Source organism: Pygocentrus nattereri, chromosome 29 (assembly GCF_015220715.1).
Source record: "Pygocentrus nattereri isolate fPygNat1 chromosome 29, fPygNat1.pri, whole genome shotgun sequence".
NCBI classification, from domain to species: Eukaryota; Metazoa; Chordata; class Actinopteri; order Characiformes; family Serrasalmidae; genus Pygocentrus; species Pygocentrus nattereri.
Genome location: NC_051239.1, coordinates 132,501 through 149,406, shown reverse-complemented (window position 1 = coordinate 149,406; position 16,906 = coordinate 132,501). Strand labels below are relative to the sequence as shown.

At 40.1% G+C, this 16,906-nt stretch overlaps 1 protein-coding gene across 1 annotated transcript in view; it reads left to right on the top strand.

Annotated features, from left to right (window-relative positions):
• LOC108410874 (alpha-2-macroglobulin-like protein 1) overlaps positions 1–16,906 on the top strand; it is a 50,188-nt gene that overhangs the window by 12,117 nt on the left and 21,165 nt on the right. Inside the window, exons 3-19 of the mRNA XM_037536068.1 lie at positions 1,758–1,914; positions 2,391–2,443; positions 2,547–2,567; positions 2,902–3,070; positions 3,597–3,681; positions 6,985–7,114; positions 7,768–7,882; positions 7,977–8,086; positions 9,379–9,549; positions 10,450–10,686; positions 11,536–11,599; positions 11,803–11,948; positions 13,611–13,760; positions 15,822–16,031; positions 16,125–16,197; positions 16,284–16,446; positions 16,532–16,757. Of these exons, the coding sequence (XP_037391965.1) occupies positions 1,758–1,914; positions 2,391–2,443; positions 2,547–2,567; positions 2,902–3,070; positions 3,597–3,681; positions 6,985–7,114; positions 7,768–7,882; positions 7,977–8,086; positions 9,379–9,549; positions 10,450–10,686; positions 11,536–11,599; positions 11,803–11,948; positions 13,611–13,760; positions 15,822–16,031; positions 16,125–16,197; positions 16,284–16,446; positions 16,532–16,757 (2,280 nt within the window). The remainder of the gene's footprint in view (positions 1–1,757; positions 1,915–2,390; positions 2,444–2,546; positions 2,568–2,901; positions 3,071–3,596; positions 3,682–6,984; positions 7,115–7,767; positions 7,883–7,976; positions 8,087–9,378; positions 9,550–10,449; positions 10,687–11,535; positions 11,600–11,802; positions 11,949–13,610; positions 13,761–15,821; positions 16,032–16,124; positions 16,198–16,283; positions 16,447–16,531; positions 16,758–16,906) is intronic.

Sequence of the window (16,906 nt, the reverse complement as noted above, 5' to 3'; positions counted from 1 at the left end):
GTGTACTTCTGCTGCCGGTCCCAAGCCCGGATAAATGGTGAGGGTTGCGTCAGGAAGGTCATCCGGCGTAAAACTTGTGCCAAAACTATCATGCGGATCACAAATATGATGCCATACCGGATCGGTCGAGGCCCGGGTTAACAACGACCGCCTCCGGTGCTGTTGACCAGCAGGGTGCTGGACTACTGTAGGTTGAAGACCATCAAAGAGGAGAGGAGGAAGGCGGGTTAGACGGCAGCGAGAGAGAAGGAAAGGCAGGAGTGTGGAGGTTATAGTAGGGACTCTGAACATAGGGACAATGACTGGTAAAGGCAGAGAGCTTGCAGACATGATGGAGAGAAGGAAGGTAGATATTCTGTGTGTCCAGGAGACCAGATGGAAAGGAAGCAAGGCCAGGAACATTGGAGGTGGATTCAAACTGTTCTATCATGGTGTAGAGAGGAAGAGAAATGGAGTAGGGATAATCCTAAAGGAACAGCTTGTGAAAAGTGTTCTGGATGTAAAGAGAGTGTCAGACAGGATCATGAGCCTGAAGTTGGAGGTTGATGGTGTAATTTTGAATGTGGTCAGTTCATATGCACCACAGGTTGGTTGTCAGTTAGAGGAGAAAGAGGAATTTTGGAGTAAGATGGATGAAGTGGTAGATGGTGTCCCTAGAGAGGAGAGATTAGTGATTGGTGCAGACTTCAATGGACATGTTGGTGAAGGGAACAGAGGGGATGAAGAGGTGCTGGGTATGTATGGTGTGAAAGACAGAAATGCAGAAGGTCAGATGGTTGTAGATTTTGCAGAGAGAATGGAAATGGCTGTGGTGAACACGTATTTTCAGAAGAGGGAAGAACACAGGGTGACATACAAGAGTGGAGGGAGGTGCACACAGGTGGATTATATCCTTAGCAGGAGATGCCACCTAAAGGAGATTGGAGATTGTAAAGTGGTGCCAGGGGAAAGTGTAGCAAGGCAGCATAGGGTGGTTGTCTGTAGAATGAGATTAGAAACAAAGAAGAGGAAGAGAGTGAAGACAGAGCCAAAGATTAGATGGTGGAAGCTGAAGGAGGAGGTATACAGAGGTATAAAGTTGATGAGCCACACCATGAAGGTATGGAAAAGAGTTGTTGAAGCAAGGCGAAGGCGAGAGGTCCAGATCAGTGAGCAGCAGTTTGGTTTCATGCCCAGAAAGAGAACCACAGATGCAGTTTTTGCGTTGAGAGTGTTGGTAGAGAAGTACAGAGAAGGTCAGAAGGAGCTGCATTGTGTCTTTGTGGATCTAGAGAAGGCAGATGATAGGGTGCCAAGACAGGAACTGTGGTACTGTATGAGGAAGTCAGGTGTAGCTGAAAAGTATGTTAGGGTGGTGCAGGACATGTATGAGGATAGTGAGACAGTGGTGAGGTGTGCAGTTGGAGTGACAAATGGTTTCAAGGTGAAGGTGGGGCTACATCAGGAATCAGCTTTGAGCCCCTTCTTGTTTGCAATGGTGATGGAAAGGTTGACAGATGAGGTCAGGCAGGAGGCTCCATGGACCATGATGTTTGCAGATGACATTGTAATCTGTGGTGAGAGTAGAGAGCAGGTGGAGGAGAATCTGGAGAGGTGGAGGTTTGCACTGGAGAGGAGAGGAATGAAGGTCAGTAGAGACAAGACGGAATACATGTGTGTGAATGAGAGGGAGGCAGGTGGAAAGGTGAAGATGCAAGGAGTAGAGGTCGTAAAGGTGGATGACTTCATTTTTCCATTGTGTTTTTGCTCTTCTTCAGGTTCCTGGTGTTAGCATTGAGTCGGAGGCTTCCATTAACGTTCAGGTCAGTGGAGGAAGTACATTTCTGAACGACACCACGTGGATCCTCATCAGACCTCCCACTCTGTTGACCATCATTCAGACAGACAAACCCATCTACAAACCTGGGCAAACAGGTATCGCAAGAAAACCAGCTGCCTTATTCATTTCTTTTGTTTATTTTTTTGGTCAACGTGAAAATCAGGCAGGTGTTTTTTTACATCGTGTGAATGTTTCATGACGAACAGACAGATCTAAATGCACATGTGAACAAAGTATTTTACAGTAACATGAGTGAAATTACGAAATCAGTTTCCACCAATTTTTCACCAATTTTTCCAAATTTTCCGCATAATGAAGTAGTTTAAACATAAACAAAGACTGGGCTTTATTTGTGTTGTAGTTATTGCGACCCCGGGTTAATATCACCACCACTGTAAAGACATCTGAGCTTCTACAATTTCCACCAAAGCATTCTGAATGACTGTTTACACCTCAACACCGAATTATGCAGATCATTTGAAAAATTGGTGGAATTTCTCTTCTCTTTATAAACAAGCTGCTCCACCTTCTTTTTGATATTTATAAGTAATGTATGTATTTTTCTCCACAGTCAGATTCCGCATCGTCTCTCTGGATACCAGTTTTCTCACCTACGAGCAGAACGTACGACAAATCCAGTCATTTCTTTAATTCTAAACTAAACTGTGTGCAGAGAGTAACTCACTATACTGCTGAATATAAACGCTTTGCTTTTCTTTTCTTTCAGTTCCCAACAATAGAGCTGCAGGTATGGTGCAGTCATCAACTCTACGAGCCTACAGACTCGACAATCCATCTATCTAGGTTTCATTTTGTGTTCCTTGTTTTGTTTCACTTCATTTTATTTTCAGTTTTATTACTATTAGTTTTTTTTAACCTTCAGATGCTTAAGCACATTGAGCTGCTACATTTACATGAACATGTACACAAGCTGTTGTGTGAATTGATGATAATAAGGATTAATGTTATTATTAAATTTTAATTTTTAATAATAAAAAAAAATGCTGCAGTTTTCTAATTAAAGTGCTTCACTGTTTCTGGGAGTTTTGAAGACCTGTAGTGTAATGTGTGTTTTTTTTTAGGACCCTAACTCCAACCGTATTGGTCAGTGGCTGAACCAGTCGACGGTCAGCGGCTTCCTGGATCTGTCCTATCCCATGAACGCAGAGGCCGAACAGGGGTCCTACATCATCACTGCCTGGAACACCAAAGATCAGGCGACCAGCCAAGACTTTGAAATCAGGGAATACGGTCAGACCAAGAAATGAGCTTGATTATTCAGACGTTGTGTTTAATTATCACAGTGTCCCATTTTATTATAAGGAATTAATTAATTTTTAATTTGTTATACATAATATAATTTGTCATAATGTATATTAATATGACATTTCAGTGTTATATTTTGTGTTAATTATTCAGTATCTACTGTGATTTATTCAGTATCTGCAATAAATAATTCTGTATCAACTATGAATTATTTACTATCTATTATAAATTATTCAGCATCTACTGTGAATCATTCAGTATGTCCTGGGAGTTTTTCAGTATCTAATATAAATTTAGTATCTACTATAAATTATTCAGTATTTACTAAAATGTATTTGCCATGAATTATTCAGCATCTATTATGACACTGTTCCAAAATTTGTGTCATTTCCACGTACAAGCAACCACAGCTTTATGTGTTGTTTTTAAACAATTTAAGAGATTCCTCATAAATTAATATTAGACTTTATTAATCGAGTTTCTTCTAAATTATTTTTGCCCTGTTTTGCAGTTCTACCAAAGTTTGAGGTGATTGTCAATCTTCCTCCAGTCGTAACGGTTCTGGACAAGCAGGCCACTCTGAAAATTTGTGCCAAGTAAGTGATGTTTAAATTAGCCTAAATGTTCTGAAACACCTGCAATCATAAATTTATTTTGTTGCTGTTGCTGGCCTCATTCACCAATATCTTCTTAAATGTGTTCTTGAGAAAGGTCCTAAGAAAAAGTCCAGGTCAGATTCACACCTTTGTGCTCTTGAGTGTGTGTAGATTTTGTTTTTACAGGTAGTAGATATCACAAGAATCAATCAGAATCAGAGTCAGAGACGGTCCACACAGTCTAAAGAGCAAAAAAACAGGAGAGAATAGGCCACAACACAGCAAAGGTACCAAAAAAACCAGGCAAAGAAAAGGGTCCAGGCAAGCCAGTAGATAAGAACAAACAATGGCAATACTTCGGTCCAGTGTGAGTGAAGGTCCTTGTAAATGGGGTTAATGAGCTGCAGGTGAAAGATGTCAAGATGTCATTAACACTGGGGCGACCATGTAGCCCACTCCCCTGCTGTGAAGCGATTAACGCCCATTGTCTTGGTAATGATATGGAGTGCGGTGGAAGTGGAAACCCCCCATGCCCACCACGAGCTCATACAACTCCCAAAGCAACGAACGTGATACAACTTCAAGGTAAACTTGAAGTTACAAGTGGACTGTATATGTTACCGATCCTACAACAAGCGGCAGAAAATTTGTAGACCCGTGTTTCAAAAGTTAAAATTCAAGCGCACGTAGCAGCAGCAGACGTAGAGACGACTGTTTCACTAATGAATCCCGCTAAACAGTAAAAAAAACCTACAGTTTGAATCTCGCTCTTTGTACATTTCTTTTACTATAATATATAATGATATTTTCGTCATCGAACACTTTCGGTTCTGTGTTTCAATTCGTGTAAGCGCTGTTTATTCTATTTTATGCTGTACTCGACAGAATCGCTGGTAATTTCATAAGTACGGGAGAGTTCCTCCCCCCCATCGGACTCACAGCTGTCCACGTTGGTAAGGATAGCCAAAACTTCTTTAGCGGTGTACATCCTCTGGCTTGCCATAGTGCTTTCAGTCTTCTCCACACAGGATAGTAGGGAAAATGTAATTCACCTGCATTTGTGTTTCTGCTTTTATCATAACTCTGAAGAACACGCCCACAGTAGCTCATACTAATGTAAATCCGTGGCGCTTCATACATAACGCCAATACTGCGCTAATGACATGTATCCGGCAACAATGTGAAAGGCGATAATATGGACCCGTGATAATGGTTCACTGATGTAAATGTGTGGCGCTAATGACATGCATAAACAAGAAAATCTGTGGCTCCATACCTCTAGCTGAAAAGAAAAATTGAATCTCTCTATCTATCTATCTATCTATCTATCTATCTATCTATCTATCTATCTATCTATCTATCTATCTAATTCAATTGCACGTAGCAGATGACATACAGACGACTATTTCACTAATGAGTCCCACTACATAACAAAATAAACTACAGTTTGAAGCTACTCTAGACAGAATATACTCAATAAAGGCAATAAGAGGATGAAACAAATACATGTGGTGCTAAACAACATTATTCTGATCAAATCAGATACAAAAAAAAATAATCTGATATACAACAAACATTTAGCAGAATATTATATATTTGCAGAGGATATTAGTAGTAGGATTAGACTTTCTGTGTGCACCACAGAGCTGCTGTCTCAGTCCTCCTCTGTGAATTAACATAATAAAGGGTGATGTATGGTCCTGCTAATTGCTGGCAAGAAGGAGGGGTGATGTCCTGAGGATCTTGAAATCTCAGGAGGACTAGTGTTAAGGAGCAACTTAATACTCGTGAGGCTGACCTCTGGTGACGAAGGCGAGTATTGCACCTGACACAGAAAGTTAGTGCAAACTGCATAAATGAGTTTTAGGAAGACATTTCTTCTTAAGAGTGGTTGGTGAATGAGACCTGTTTCTCCATAAAAGTAACATTCAAGGTATTCTAATATAAAATTAGATGCTTTCCACAGGGAGATTCACTCGAAAGAGGCCTCGAATATTCTGTTGTAACTCCCATTAGGGTGAAGCAATTTGAACCAAAATAATACGCTACATACTACATACGTGTTTGTATTCAGTTGCGTTACATGCGATGCTGCAAGTGATCTCCATTTTTTGCCAGACACATGAAGAGATACGGGGGATACCCCCGTTAACGGCGATTAAACGTTGCAACGGCTGTCTGGTGTCTCTCTGGCGCAGGGGCATCCTGACTTGTTCAAAGCTCCATATACTGAGGAGCACATTGCGCATTGTTTTGTTTTGATTGCTTCATCCTAGCTAGAGTTATTACAGAATATTCGGGGCCCCTTTCAAGTGAATCTCCCTGTTTTTAACTCCCTGTTTAGTCTTATTTTTAACTAACATTCAACTAAATGTCTATGAAATGCAACTGGAAGTTGCGTGTGAAACATTCTATTAAATCTGTCCCTTACCCAAAACCTAACCTTAATGCTAACCTCAAGGCAAAGCCTACACCTACTCCTAAACCTAACGTTAACCATAAGGTTGTTGATAATCAACTGAGTATCACCAGGGAGTTTGATATTAATATAATTATCATCTACAGGTGACCATCCAAATAAAGTGTGACCAAAATATTAAAGCCATGCTGTTTAATTTCTGACAGAATTCATTTCTAAGTTGTTAAAGGAAATTGTGGGATGCACTACGCCAGACTGGACTGAGTATATTTGGCACTAAAATCATATGTTATAAATGCTATTAACGTAGGTATGCATAAGTTTGAACACCCCTGGTCAAAATACATGTTTTGTGAAATAGGTCATCCTCTAGAGGGCGCACACAGCATTTTTGAAGTAATTGTAATGCACAATTTCTATTTTTAACACATTGTAAAAAATACAACATATAAAATGTGCTAGAACTTTTTATACAGGCCATATTTAATGTTAGAATCCTCCCCTCACCATCCCTGATACCTTTAATTCAGCCAATGTGCATTCAAATGTGCAGAAGTGTGTCTCTACAGAGGACGTGTTAACATAATTTCACCTAGTAAATCAGTAAATACATGAAATTTGACCAGGAGTGTCCAAACTTTTGCATACAGCTGTTTCAAGAGTTACATTAACAATTCATAATGCATAATAAACATGACTGTAAAGTGTTTGTTATTGTTTTTACATTTAATATTTATAGCTAAGTTTAAAATCCCTTCTCTGTGCACTTTAATATGTTATGTATGTGTTCTGTGAGATTCCTATGGACGTGCTAGCTGCTGCAGTGATCAGTGGCGATGTGTTCATTACTCCCATTGTACCTTTTTTGTTTCCTATGCTGGCAGCTATACTTATGGAAAGCCTGTGAGTGGCTCTGTAAAGGCGGAGGTGTGCCGTAAACACTTCATCTTCTGGTGGATCAGGCCTCAAATCAACCAGACTAACTTGGACATCTGCAAAACATACTCCATGACGGTTAGTCAACAAAGTTATACCTGCAGTCAAAATTTCATAAGAGAGCACCGAAAAAATATTTCTGAACAATATATGCAACTTTAGATATGAATTTGGTTTGAGGAAATCTCTGTTCTTTGTTGGGATGCTGTTGTTATTGTTATACTCATTGTATGTAGTTCTTTTCAAAAAAGTTCAATAAAGCACCAAATACGAGTCATAGAACCTGTTTTGATGCTCTACACACTGTTAGAAATAAAGGTTCTGTGCAGGCATTTTTTTTGCATTAAGATAAAAACATTGTAAATGTCTTATAAATGACTTAAAACAGAACAATAGAATAAAAGCCTGGAGTGGAGACGGGGTGTGTGGAGTCAGTATCATTTCAGTGGATTATGGTTCAGCTATGATCCCTGACTAAAGGCACTAAGATGTACTCTTGAAGTTTACAAGAGAGTTACTACTACTAGTTGAAGGGTTTTTACAAGAGAGTCACTACCTTTTTTTCTAAGATTAGTATAATATAATAAATAATAATAATATTATATAAATAATGTTTAAATTGTATTTTATAGTGTATATGTATGGCTAGTCAAGTACATATACACTTGATGTGGTATTGAAAATATATGATATACGTCAATGTGTTGGACATTCTGCTCTGTTTTTCTCAGACTGATGAGACGGGCTGTGGCTCTACTGTTCTGAATCTATTGGAGTTCGCGGTGACGGAAACACAGTATGAAGACGTTATCAGCGTGAATTGTGAGGTGGAGGAATCTGGCACTGGTAAATTCTCAACATCACTCTGTTTAATGTCAGTGTTGAATAAATGAGCTCCAAATAAACACAGTCATCCAACAGTTCTGTGTTCCCTCTCCAGGGGTGGTCCTGAAGGGGTTTGGCAGCATGACTGTCACTAGTAACATTGTCACAATTAACTTTGTGGATGCTCCTCAGGCCTTTAAGCTTGGGATGAACTACAGAGGAAAGGTAATAAAGGAAGATGCATAAGTGGAAAGACCCTTTAAAAACTTGTAATAATGTGGTAAGAAGGGCTGAGCGATAAAACCATAACGATAATTATCACGATAGAACAATTATCTTCGATAGAACAATAAGATCTGTCCGATAAATTTTTGACATAATGCACCGTTCTCACACTCCCATGTTCTATCAAAAGTGCTGGTGAACGCCCCTCTTTCCATACATGCTAAGCAGCTTTACAGCACTCAGTCATATTTTAGCATTAGTGCATTCCCAAGCACTGAAAGTGAAAGTAAGAAGTGGTTCATGTGAGTTACAGCGCTGATTTAAACGAAAACATACAGAGGAAGCTGTGAGGCACTGGAAAGCAGGAGCGCTATCGCTCAACACAGCGAGTTGAGGATTCTGTAACAAATGACAAAAAAGCACCGTTTTCAGTTTAAACATACTTAAAAGGAGGACTCCTTTGTCTGGTGTGAGAGATTCACATCGCAGTTAATGCTTTTACACAGTGAGCAGCAGATATACTGCAGTCTGCCTCTCAAACTACTACGATAGAGTAGAGAAACCCAGTCGACTGCCAGCTGGTGTTTGAGTACTGTGATATGCTCTGATATTAATGTGGTAGGAGTGACGGCAGCAAGACGGTGTGATCCGTCACTGACCTGCCGAACCAGCAAATGTTTGCTGTTCGTACTAATTTGACGTCGTTGAGAAACTAAACAGTTGAGCAGTTTTTGGCTGCTGATTCAGCATTTATAACTGGATAGCCGAGCGTTCGTCACCAGGCAGCTAAAATAATCTTTTCTTTCTTAAATTATGACTATCACAAAAACTGAGGCTGAGCTTTTCCAGCTGGTAGAAACAGCTCACCAGACACTCTCTCCCACTCTTCCATGACAGATCTGTGAGACGTTCCACTGTTTGGTGAGTGTTTGTCAAGCTCTGACCATAAAGGATAGTTTAAAAAATCTGCAAAAATCAGCCTTTAAACTTACGAAATAATGATTTGACGTTTTATCGAATGATATGTATCGATATCGACTGATATGAATTTTGTTTATCGTGATAACGGTTATGGCCATATCGCCCAGCTGTAGTGGTCAGCTTTAGTTTGCAGCTACATGTTGTCATTATGTTATGCTTTTTTATTAAAAAGTCACATGGTTAAAGATTGCTTTGATCTAAATAACTGACATTTGTCCTACCTTGATTTATTAAAACACCCACAGAAGCTCATCTTTTGGTTTGTGTGTTTTTCAGTCTGTGTTCATGACGTTTGTCTCCTGTTTTATTAGGTTAGCGTTACTGGTCCAGACTCCACTCCTGTCAAAGGTGCACCAGTGTTTCTAACTGTGAAGTACAGAGACAATAAAAATGTGACCTGGACACTAATCACAGATGTCAACGGTACTGCCCCCTTCAGCCTAAACACACTTCTGTGGGGCTCGGAGTCAGTTTCTTTGGAGGTGAGGGAAGTCTTTAGGTCTTGTGGCTGAAGTTAATTTTATGGTGTGACTGTGAGATTCAGTATACAGCTTCATTGTAACTTTACTGTGAAAGGCCCTGGCCCCTTAAATGGCCAGGCCCACCAGCAGGCCCAAAGTTTTAGTACACGCTTCTATAACCTAAGAATAGTTCAGCCAGTTTGCCCTGAAGTCCCTGTGGCTGCTGAGATTTAATTCTATACTGTTCTATATGTAAGGTAACTCTACACGACACAACTTTTAGACATAATTCTATATTTTTATTTTATATTGTGGGTCAGAGAGGAATAAGATGCTGGAGTCATGCACATGCTCTTTTATTGAATGTCAACCACTCTACAGACCATGTAGCACCAAAAGGGTATCAACCTTGTAACAATGGAAGAACCCTTTCTGGTGCTATATAGAACCCTTTTCAAAACCATCCTGTATAGACCTCCATATACAACACATTTCCCATCAATCTGAAAACCATTTCACTACACAAAGAACCCTCTAAGCATGTAAAGGGTTCTTTGAGTGTTCATGGTTCTACGTAGTCATTTTCTCTACTAATGAGCCCCCTTCTTTTTAAAGGTTTCTCTTAAACCTTATTTAACTGACAAAGGTACAAAGAAATGACGTTGAATATCTGACCAACTTGATTGTGTTTTGTAACTATAAGCAAATTTTTAATTTGACTTAACAAAACCTTTCAGAAGTAGTGTTTGTATTTCTGCCTACATGTTTATGAGTTAAAGGTAGGAGAACACTAATTGTCCTTGGTGCCTGTAGTGTTTTGCCTTAATGTACGTTTTCTGTCCTTTTTCTAGCTGCAGTCTGTACAGCAGTGTTCCAGGGTGCCGCCTCTTAACACAGTTTTCCTTCTGTGTTCTTAAACAGGCTTCATATCAAAAGGTGCAGGAACCGTATGAAAGCACTGATAATGTGCGCCCACCGTATTATCCCACTGCGTACCTCTGGGTCCAGCCCTTCTACTCAAAGAGCCAAAGCTTCCTGGAGCTGCAGCCTTCATCAGACGCGTTCAGCTGTGCTAAACCCGCCGTTGTGGAGGCTCAGTACATCATACAGGGCAAAGGGTTTGAACCACGCCGGTGGTCCCTGGACTTCTTCTACATGGTACCTGCTAAAGAAATGTTTTTACATATGTCTTCCAAATGTGTATCAAACTGCAGATTTACAGTGTGTGCACCTTTAGTGCTGCGAAGTGTAAATAAGTTAACACATCCTTTACAGAGAACACACATCTGCACCGTTTAAGGCACAATCTCTGATTTGATGTTATGAACAGACTTTTTTTCCCCCCAAAACTCAATTCTTCACAAACACAGTATCACTCCGCTGAGACGCTGTTGCTAAGCAGCGATTTTGACAGCTGTAGGATTTGAAGGTTTTTACCTCTTACTTTGTGCGCAAACAGAAAACGGACACTTTTAAGATCACATTTGACCGATCAGCCGATTTGGTCCGACTCTGAAGATGAGACGAGACTAAATTCAGACACTGTCATCACCACTGAGCAGCTGTGACAGAAGAACAGCTAAACCACCTGGAATCAGCCAGAAATGAACCCAATACCACTCGCCAAGCGTGTGATCTGACCAAATCAGGCTGAGCTATAAAACTGATGCAATAAAAAACAAAAAGCTGCTCAGTGGTGATGACAGTTTGGGAATTTAATGTAAGAAGCTGGAGAACGAACTGCCAGCTGTGCTCTGATGTATCAACAAGCTGCTTGTTACGGAACTAAAGTTTGCCGGAAGGAATTGACCATTAAAACATATTAACATTGAGAATGTCATGAAGAACAAAGCAGTATTGGAAGAAATCATCCTAAATCTTTTTACATTAACAGATACAGTCTTGATTTGAGGTTTGTTGAGATGTGAGGTTTTGTTCCCCCCTAGAATAGCTGTACATTGGATTAACAGCTTGAGTAACTGATTAACCCCATACCTGTTTGTGCAGGTGATGTCCAAAGGCAGCTTGGCTCAGTACGGACGTCTTTCAGCAACCATGAAAAGAGGATCAGGTCAGTTTAACTTACTCTTCATCCACAACAAGATATTATAACATTTAAAATGAATAAATGCTGGACTAATCCAACACTTTATTACCCCATAAACAGGCTTATGTGTTAGCAGGCTTGTGTCTTGTTTCTACTTAGAAAGAAAACATCATTTGAGCATACACACTATACACACTGTGTTTCTCCCTCACTTTCTGTCTTGACAGAGAACAAAGGGAAGCTGAAGTTTTTACTGCAGAAGATTGATACTTTGGCTCCGTATGCTCAGGTGGTGGTGTACACTGTGCTCCCGAGCGGAGAGGCCGTGGCCGACAGCAGGGATTTCCCCATTCAGCTGTGCCTGACCAACAAGGTGAGGACAGGAAATTCAACGCTCTGATCAGATTATTCATCTTACAAAAGTGCTAGATTATTCTGTTCCTTTTAAAAGGCCGGTATCATGGAACCACAGGAGTCCTAAAGGGCCATAGAGTTATTTTTTTCTATCCAGCTTTTCCATAAAAACAATTTATTTTCATTTGTTTTATCGAGATTTTGAATTATGCACATCACTTTTACAACACAGAGGATGTTTTTTCAAGATCACAAGGTATTTATGCCATTATAACAACAAACAGGTGTCATCTCGATGTAACAATGATCGCCGTCTCATGGTAATGATATTACTAATTCTAGATCCTGAGATCAGAAGTGTGAACATGTGGCCTTCTCTTCACTTCCCCCTCCATACAGTCCAAAAATGGAAAAAAGCTGGAAAAACTTAGTTTTGAATGTCCCCGTGCGTTAAAATCTACTTGTGTATTCAGCCGTCAGCGGTTTAGCCCCGCCCACTCACGCAGAAGTTATAAGGAGTGTTTTAGAACAGACTACTCTTTGAATAGCCACGTTTACATGCAGCCTGATAATCCGTTAATAATCCGACTAATAGCTCAATCGGAATAGAATACGTCCATGTGAACACCTCAACCGGAATAGACTAATCCGATTGAGGCCATTCAGAATACGATTTCTATCCGATTGAACGAGGTGGATAAACCTCTAAATAATCCGTTAAATATTAGAATAACACCTGAATCCGATTACACGCCAATCGGAAGGTGTAAGAACGTTCTGCGCATGCGCGGCGCGTCACAGCGAAAGGTTTAAACCGTTCAACTTGGCGGAGATGAAACTGGTCAGCAGAGGAGACGAGCTTTATACTCTGAGCTTTAGACGGCGGAGGGACGGACGTCCAGCTTATGTGTCTCAGAGCACAACGTCTTCCTTTAAGTGCGTGTGAAGGACGTTTTTCTGAGCCTGACATCAGTTTAAAGCCATTAAAAGCACAAGCGTGCCACCTGGAAACTCGTCTCATGCTGACTGGACCTGATGACTGGACGATGAGGGGAAATAAAGAACATCTCTGGAACATTATTTAAATGAAAAGCACATTTTTACTGTAAACGTATTACCAGAGTAAATACACAAAGACGCTGTGAGGAACAGTGTGCTGCATTAAGTAACGATGACTTAAAAAAAATTGTTCTAATGTGTCTCATAAACATGCCCTCTAAATGTATTCTGAATGCATTGTTTTTTATATTTATTGTAACAGGATACAATGGAGAATACATTTAGAACAGTGTATTGAATTTTCAGCCATCACTACATTTTCAAGGCATTTTGCCCAGCCCTGGTTGTAGGATGTGAGTTACCTTAACTAGTCTCACTTCATCAGTCTCAAAACTAGCGCTAAGTCGCTTATCTATTCATTATAGATATTATTTCAATAGTTATGATATTAAATCAGGCCTAGGCTAAATATACTGTTTCTCATTTTGAAATGGTTGTAGGAATATTAGAGCTTTTCTAGACATGTTTGATTTGTTTTAAACAATTTAAGGTAGTATTTTTTTTTCATTTGCAAATATTGTCACTTATTTCAAGAAATAATGGAGATAGTTGTGTGCTTTTATGGAATTATGCTTAAAACAAGTAGTTGTGGTACAGTCTGCTCTTTCTTGTGGTTCCTCAGGTGTCTTTGACGTTCCCCACTCCTACAGAGCTCCCTGGGGGTCAGACGTCCCTCGTCCTGAAAGCTCAGCCCAGGTCACTGTGCTCTGTGAAGGCCATCGATCGGAGTGTACTGCTGCTGAAACCAGAGAACGAGCTGAACCTTGACTTTGTAAGTTCAAACTGGAACGAACTTGTTTTAAAGACAAGTAAGCCTGACATCGGGACATTTTTATAATGACCGTTTGCAAATCTTCACCTCAAGCCTTTTCAAAAATTATTCCACAGTTAGTTTTATTTGCCACCAACCAACACAGCAAAACATGTTTATAGCAGTCCACAGTGCTGTGCGAATGTTAGAGACCAACTTTCATTTATTTAATGTTCACTCAAACCAGCCATTAAAGGGGAATTCCACAGAATTTGTTTAAGGTTTCTCCACAATTCAGTGGTTGAGATATAAACAAAGCCATTCAGAGTGGTTTGATCTGACATGATTCACTGTACAGACTCAGTGGTGAGTGATAGGAACCAGGGGTCGCCATGACTACAACACAAATATAGACATTTTATTTACCGTCCAGAACCACCAGAGAACCTACACGAGTCTTCTATGAGTTTTTATATGGAATGTTGATAATGGTAAAATTTTGCCACACAACACTGCATGTAACCTTCTGCCACTAATATATTGAAATAAATGGATTAAGAAGACGTTTTAGGCCACAATTCTGTCAGAAAACTATCGATTAACAGTGTTTTACACATCAGGCAGTTTATAGCTAACCATTTTGTGTAATAGCTTTCTGTGAGGGACCTTTTAGAGGTGTTAAACCCCTCAGACATCTGGTTCCTATCACCACCACTGTGAACAATTCTGACTCAGTAAGTTTCTCTAGAACACAGCGTTTCACACCAAACCTCTCTGAATGACTTTGTTTACATCTTAAGCGTTTCATTATATGCTAATGGTACTAATGAGTCCAAATGATTTATTTTTCAGCGCCAAAAGAGCAGAAAACAAACATTTCAGTATTGAGAAAGGGAGGTAATATAACTAAACAAATAAAACTGAAGCAATGTCAAAAATAATTTGCAAAATGCAAATAAAGAAAATAAGGACACCACCGCATTCATTACTTCTTAAAATGCCTAAAATTAGAATGCAGGTGCACGTCATCAGCTGCAGAAGATTGGGACATCATTAGAGAGGATTTTTGGAGGAGGCCAGCCCGTAACACATCGGACTAACAGTTTTATAGCTGGACTGATGCCAACAGGTGTGACAAACATGCCCATGTAGGAATAAACATGAATAGAACATAAACAATATAGAATATAATGACAAGTAATACAGCACTAAACACATTACAGAGCAGTACATGTCTACACCCCCAACCGAGATCTCCTTCCCTTCAGTTCATGTACAGGCAAAGGGGAATATAAAGTGTTTTCATTCTCATAATGAACGTCTACGCTAGTGTAGTTTAGTCACTAAGCACTTAAAGTTATTTGAGACTTAACACTTTACAGAGCAGTACATTTCTACACCAAGCACAAGAACCTCAAACTAATGGTGAAGCATGAAGGTGGAAATGTCATGGTTTGGAGCTGCTTTGCTGCAGCAGAGCTTGGCAAGCTCTCCATCATAGAATCCATCATTAATTCTTATATTTATAAATACAGATATCTTATAAATATTGTATTAGCAGGTGTTTGAGGAAAACATGAGACCATCTGTCCAAAAACTGAAGCTGAAGCAGAGTTAAACAATGCAGCATGACAATGACCCAAAACATCTCAGTAAATTCACCAAGAAATGGCTCAAAAGAAAGAAAGAGAGAGCTTTGATTGGACCAAGTCAAAGAATTTTAATTCTACTGAGGTGCTTTGGGTAATTTGAAACAGGCTGTGCATGTAAGAAACCCCTCAAACCTCACACAGCTGAAAGAACTGTGCATGGAGGAGTGGAAATTCTTTCTCCCAGTCGATGTCAGAGACTGTTTGAGGTTGTCTGATGTGGTGTCTGTAGTTTTTTTCACATTAATGTACACAGACACATACAAAGTGCAAGTTTTAATACTTTTTTTGCTGCTTGCAACTACAGAAGTGGGTTCAGTGGGGCGTGGTGATTGCTTAGTGAGGCACTGACTTGAGTAGACGCCCTCTGCCTTTCACAGAGAGTTGTTGAGAGATCAGTGTCAGTCCTGTGTCTGAACTCATCTGATTCCAGGTCTTCAACTTGTTGCCAGTCCAGAGGTTGTCAGGATATCCGTACACCATTTCTGATGAGGATCCGTACCCTTGCTATCACGAGCCACCTGTCTTTGTGCCACGGCCTCTTCCTGTCCTGGATGCAGTGCCTCCTCAACTGGAACCAAGATCCAAGCGTCGTTTTCTTCCTGTTTTCAACAGAAATGTCGACGTATACGACGTCTTTAAAGTAAGAAATCATTGTTATTTTGACAGAAAACTTTGCTGCCAGAGCCTCATGTTAGGATCTTTGTGAAACTTTTTTTTTGCTTGTTTTTCTCAGGATATTGGAGTCAAGATCCTCACCAATGCTGAAATAAAGAAGCCTGTGAATTGCAATGATCCCATCTTCTATCGTAAGTGCTGTCAAGTTAATGACCTAATTATAATTAATTTAAACTGCGCTAAATGTCTAATATTTCATTCCATGTTCCATCCACAGCCATGATGGAGGAACCCATGCTCTTTGCCAGAGAAAGGGTTGCATTTGCTGCAATGGGCCCTGAAAGTGAAAATAAAGTTGAAAGTGATAGTGGAAGTGAAGCGGCCAACACTGTCCGTACATTCTTTCCAGAGACTTGGGTTTGGGATCTTGTTCGAGTGGGGTATGTTTATGCAGACTTGTGACAGATTTTCACAAAATGTATAGCAGCTACTGAATTACTTCGTTTTTTTATGGGGGATCAACAGGCATTCCGGAATTATGGGGGTTAAGAAATCTGTCCCGGACTCCATCACTTCATGGACAGCTGGAGCATTTTGTACCTCATCAGTTGGATTCGGAGTGGCACCAAAGGTTGAGCTCACTGCCTTCCAGCCCTTCTTTGTTAGCCTGACCCTGCCTTACTCCATCATCCGTGGAGAAATATTTGTACTCAAGGCTTCTGTCTTCAACTATCTCAAAAGCTGTGTTATGGTAAGCATATCTCTGCAAAAGGCTTTCAAAGCAGTGTAACTTGACGTAGGAACTGGTATTCACTCCAATGACAACTGGCATTTACTCCAACTTGACCTAGCCAAGCGGTATTTACTCTAATATTGTCTGTACTATTGCCCTAATAACTG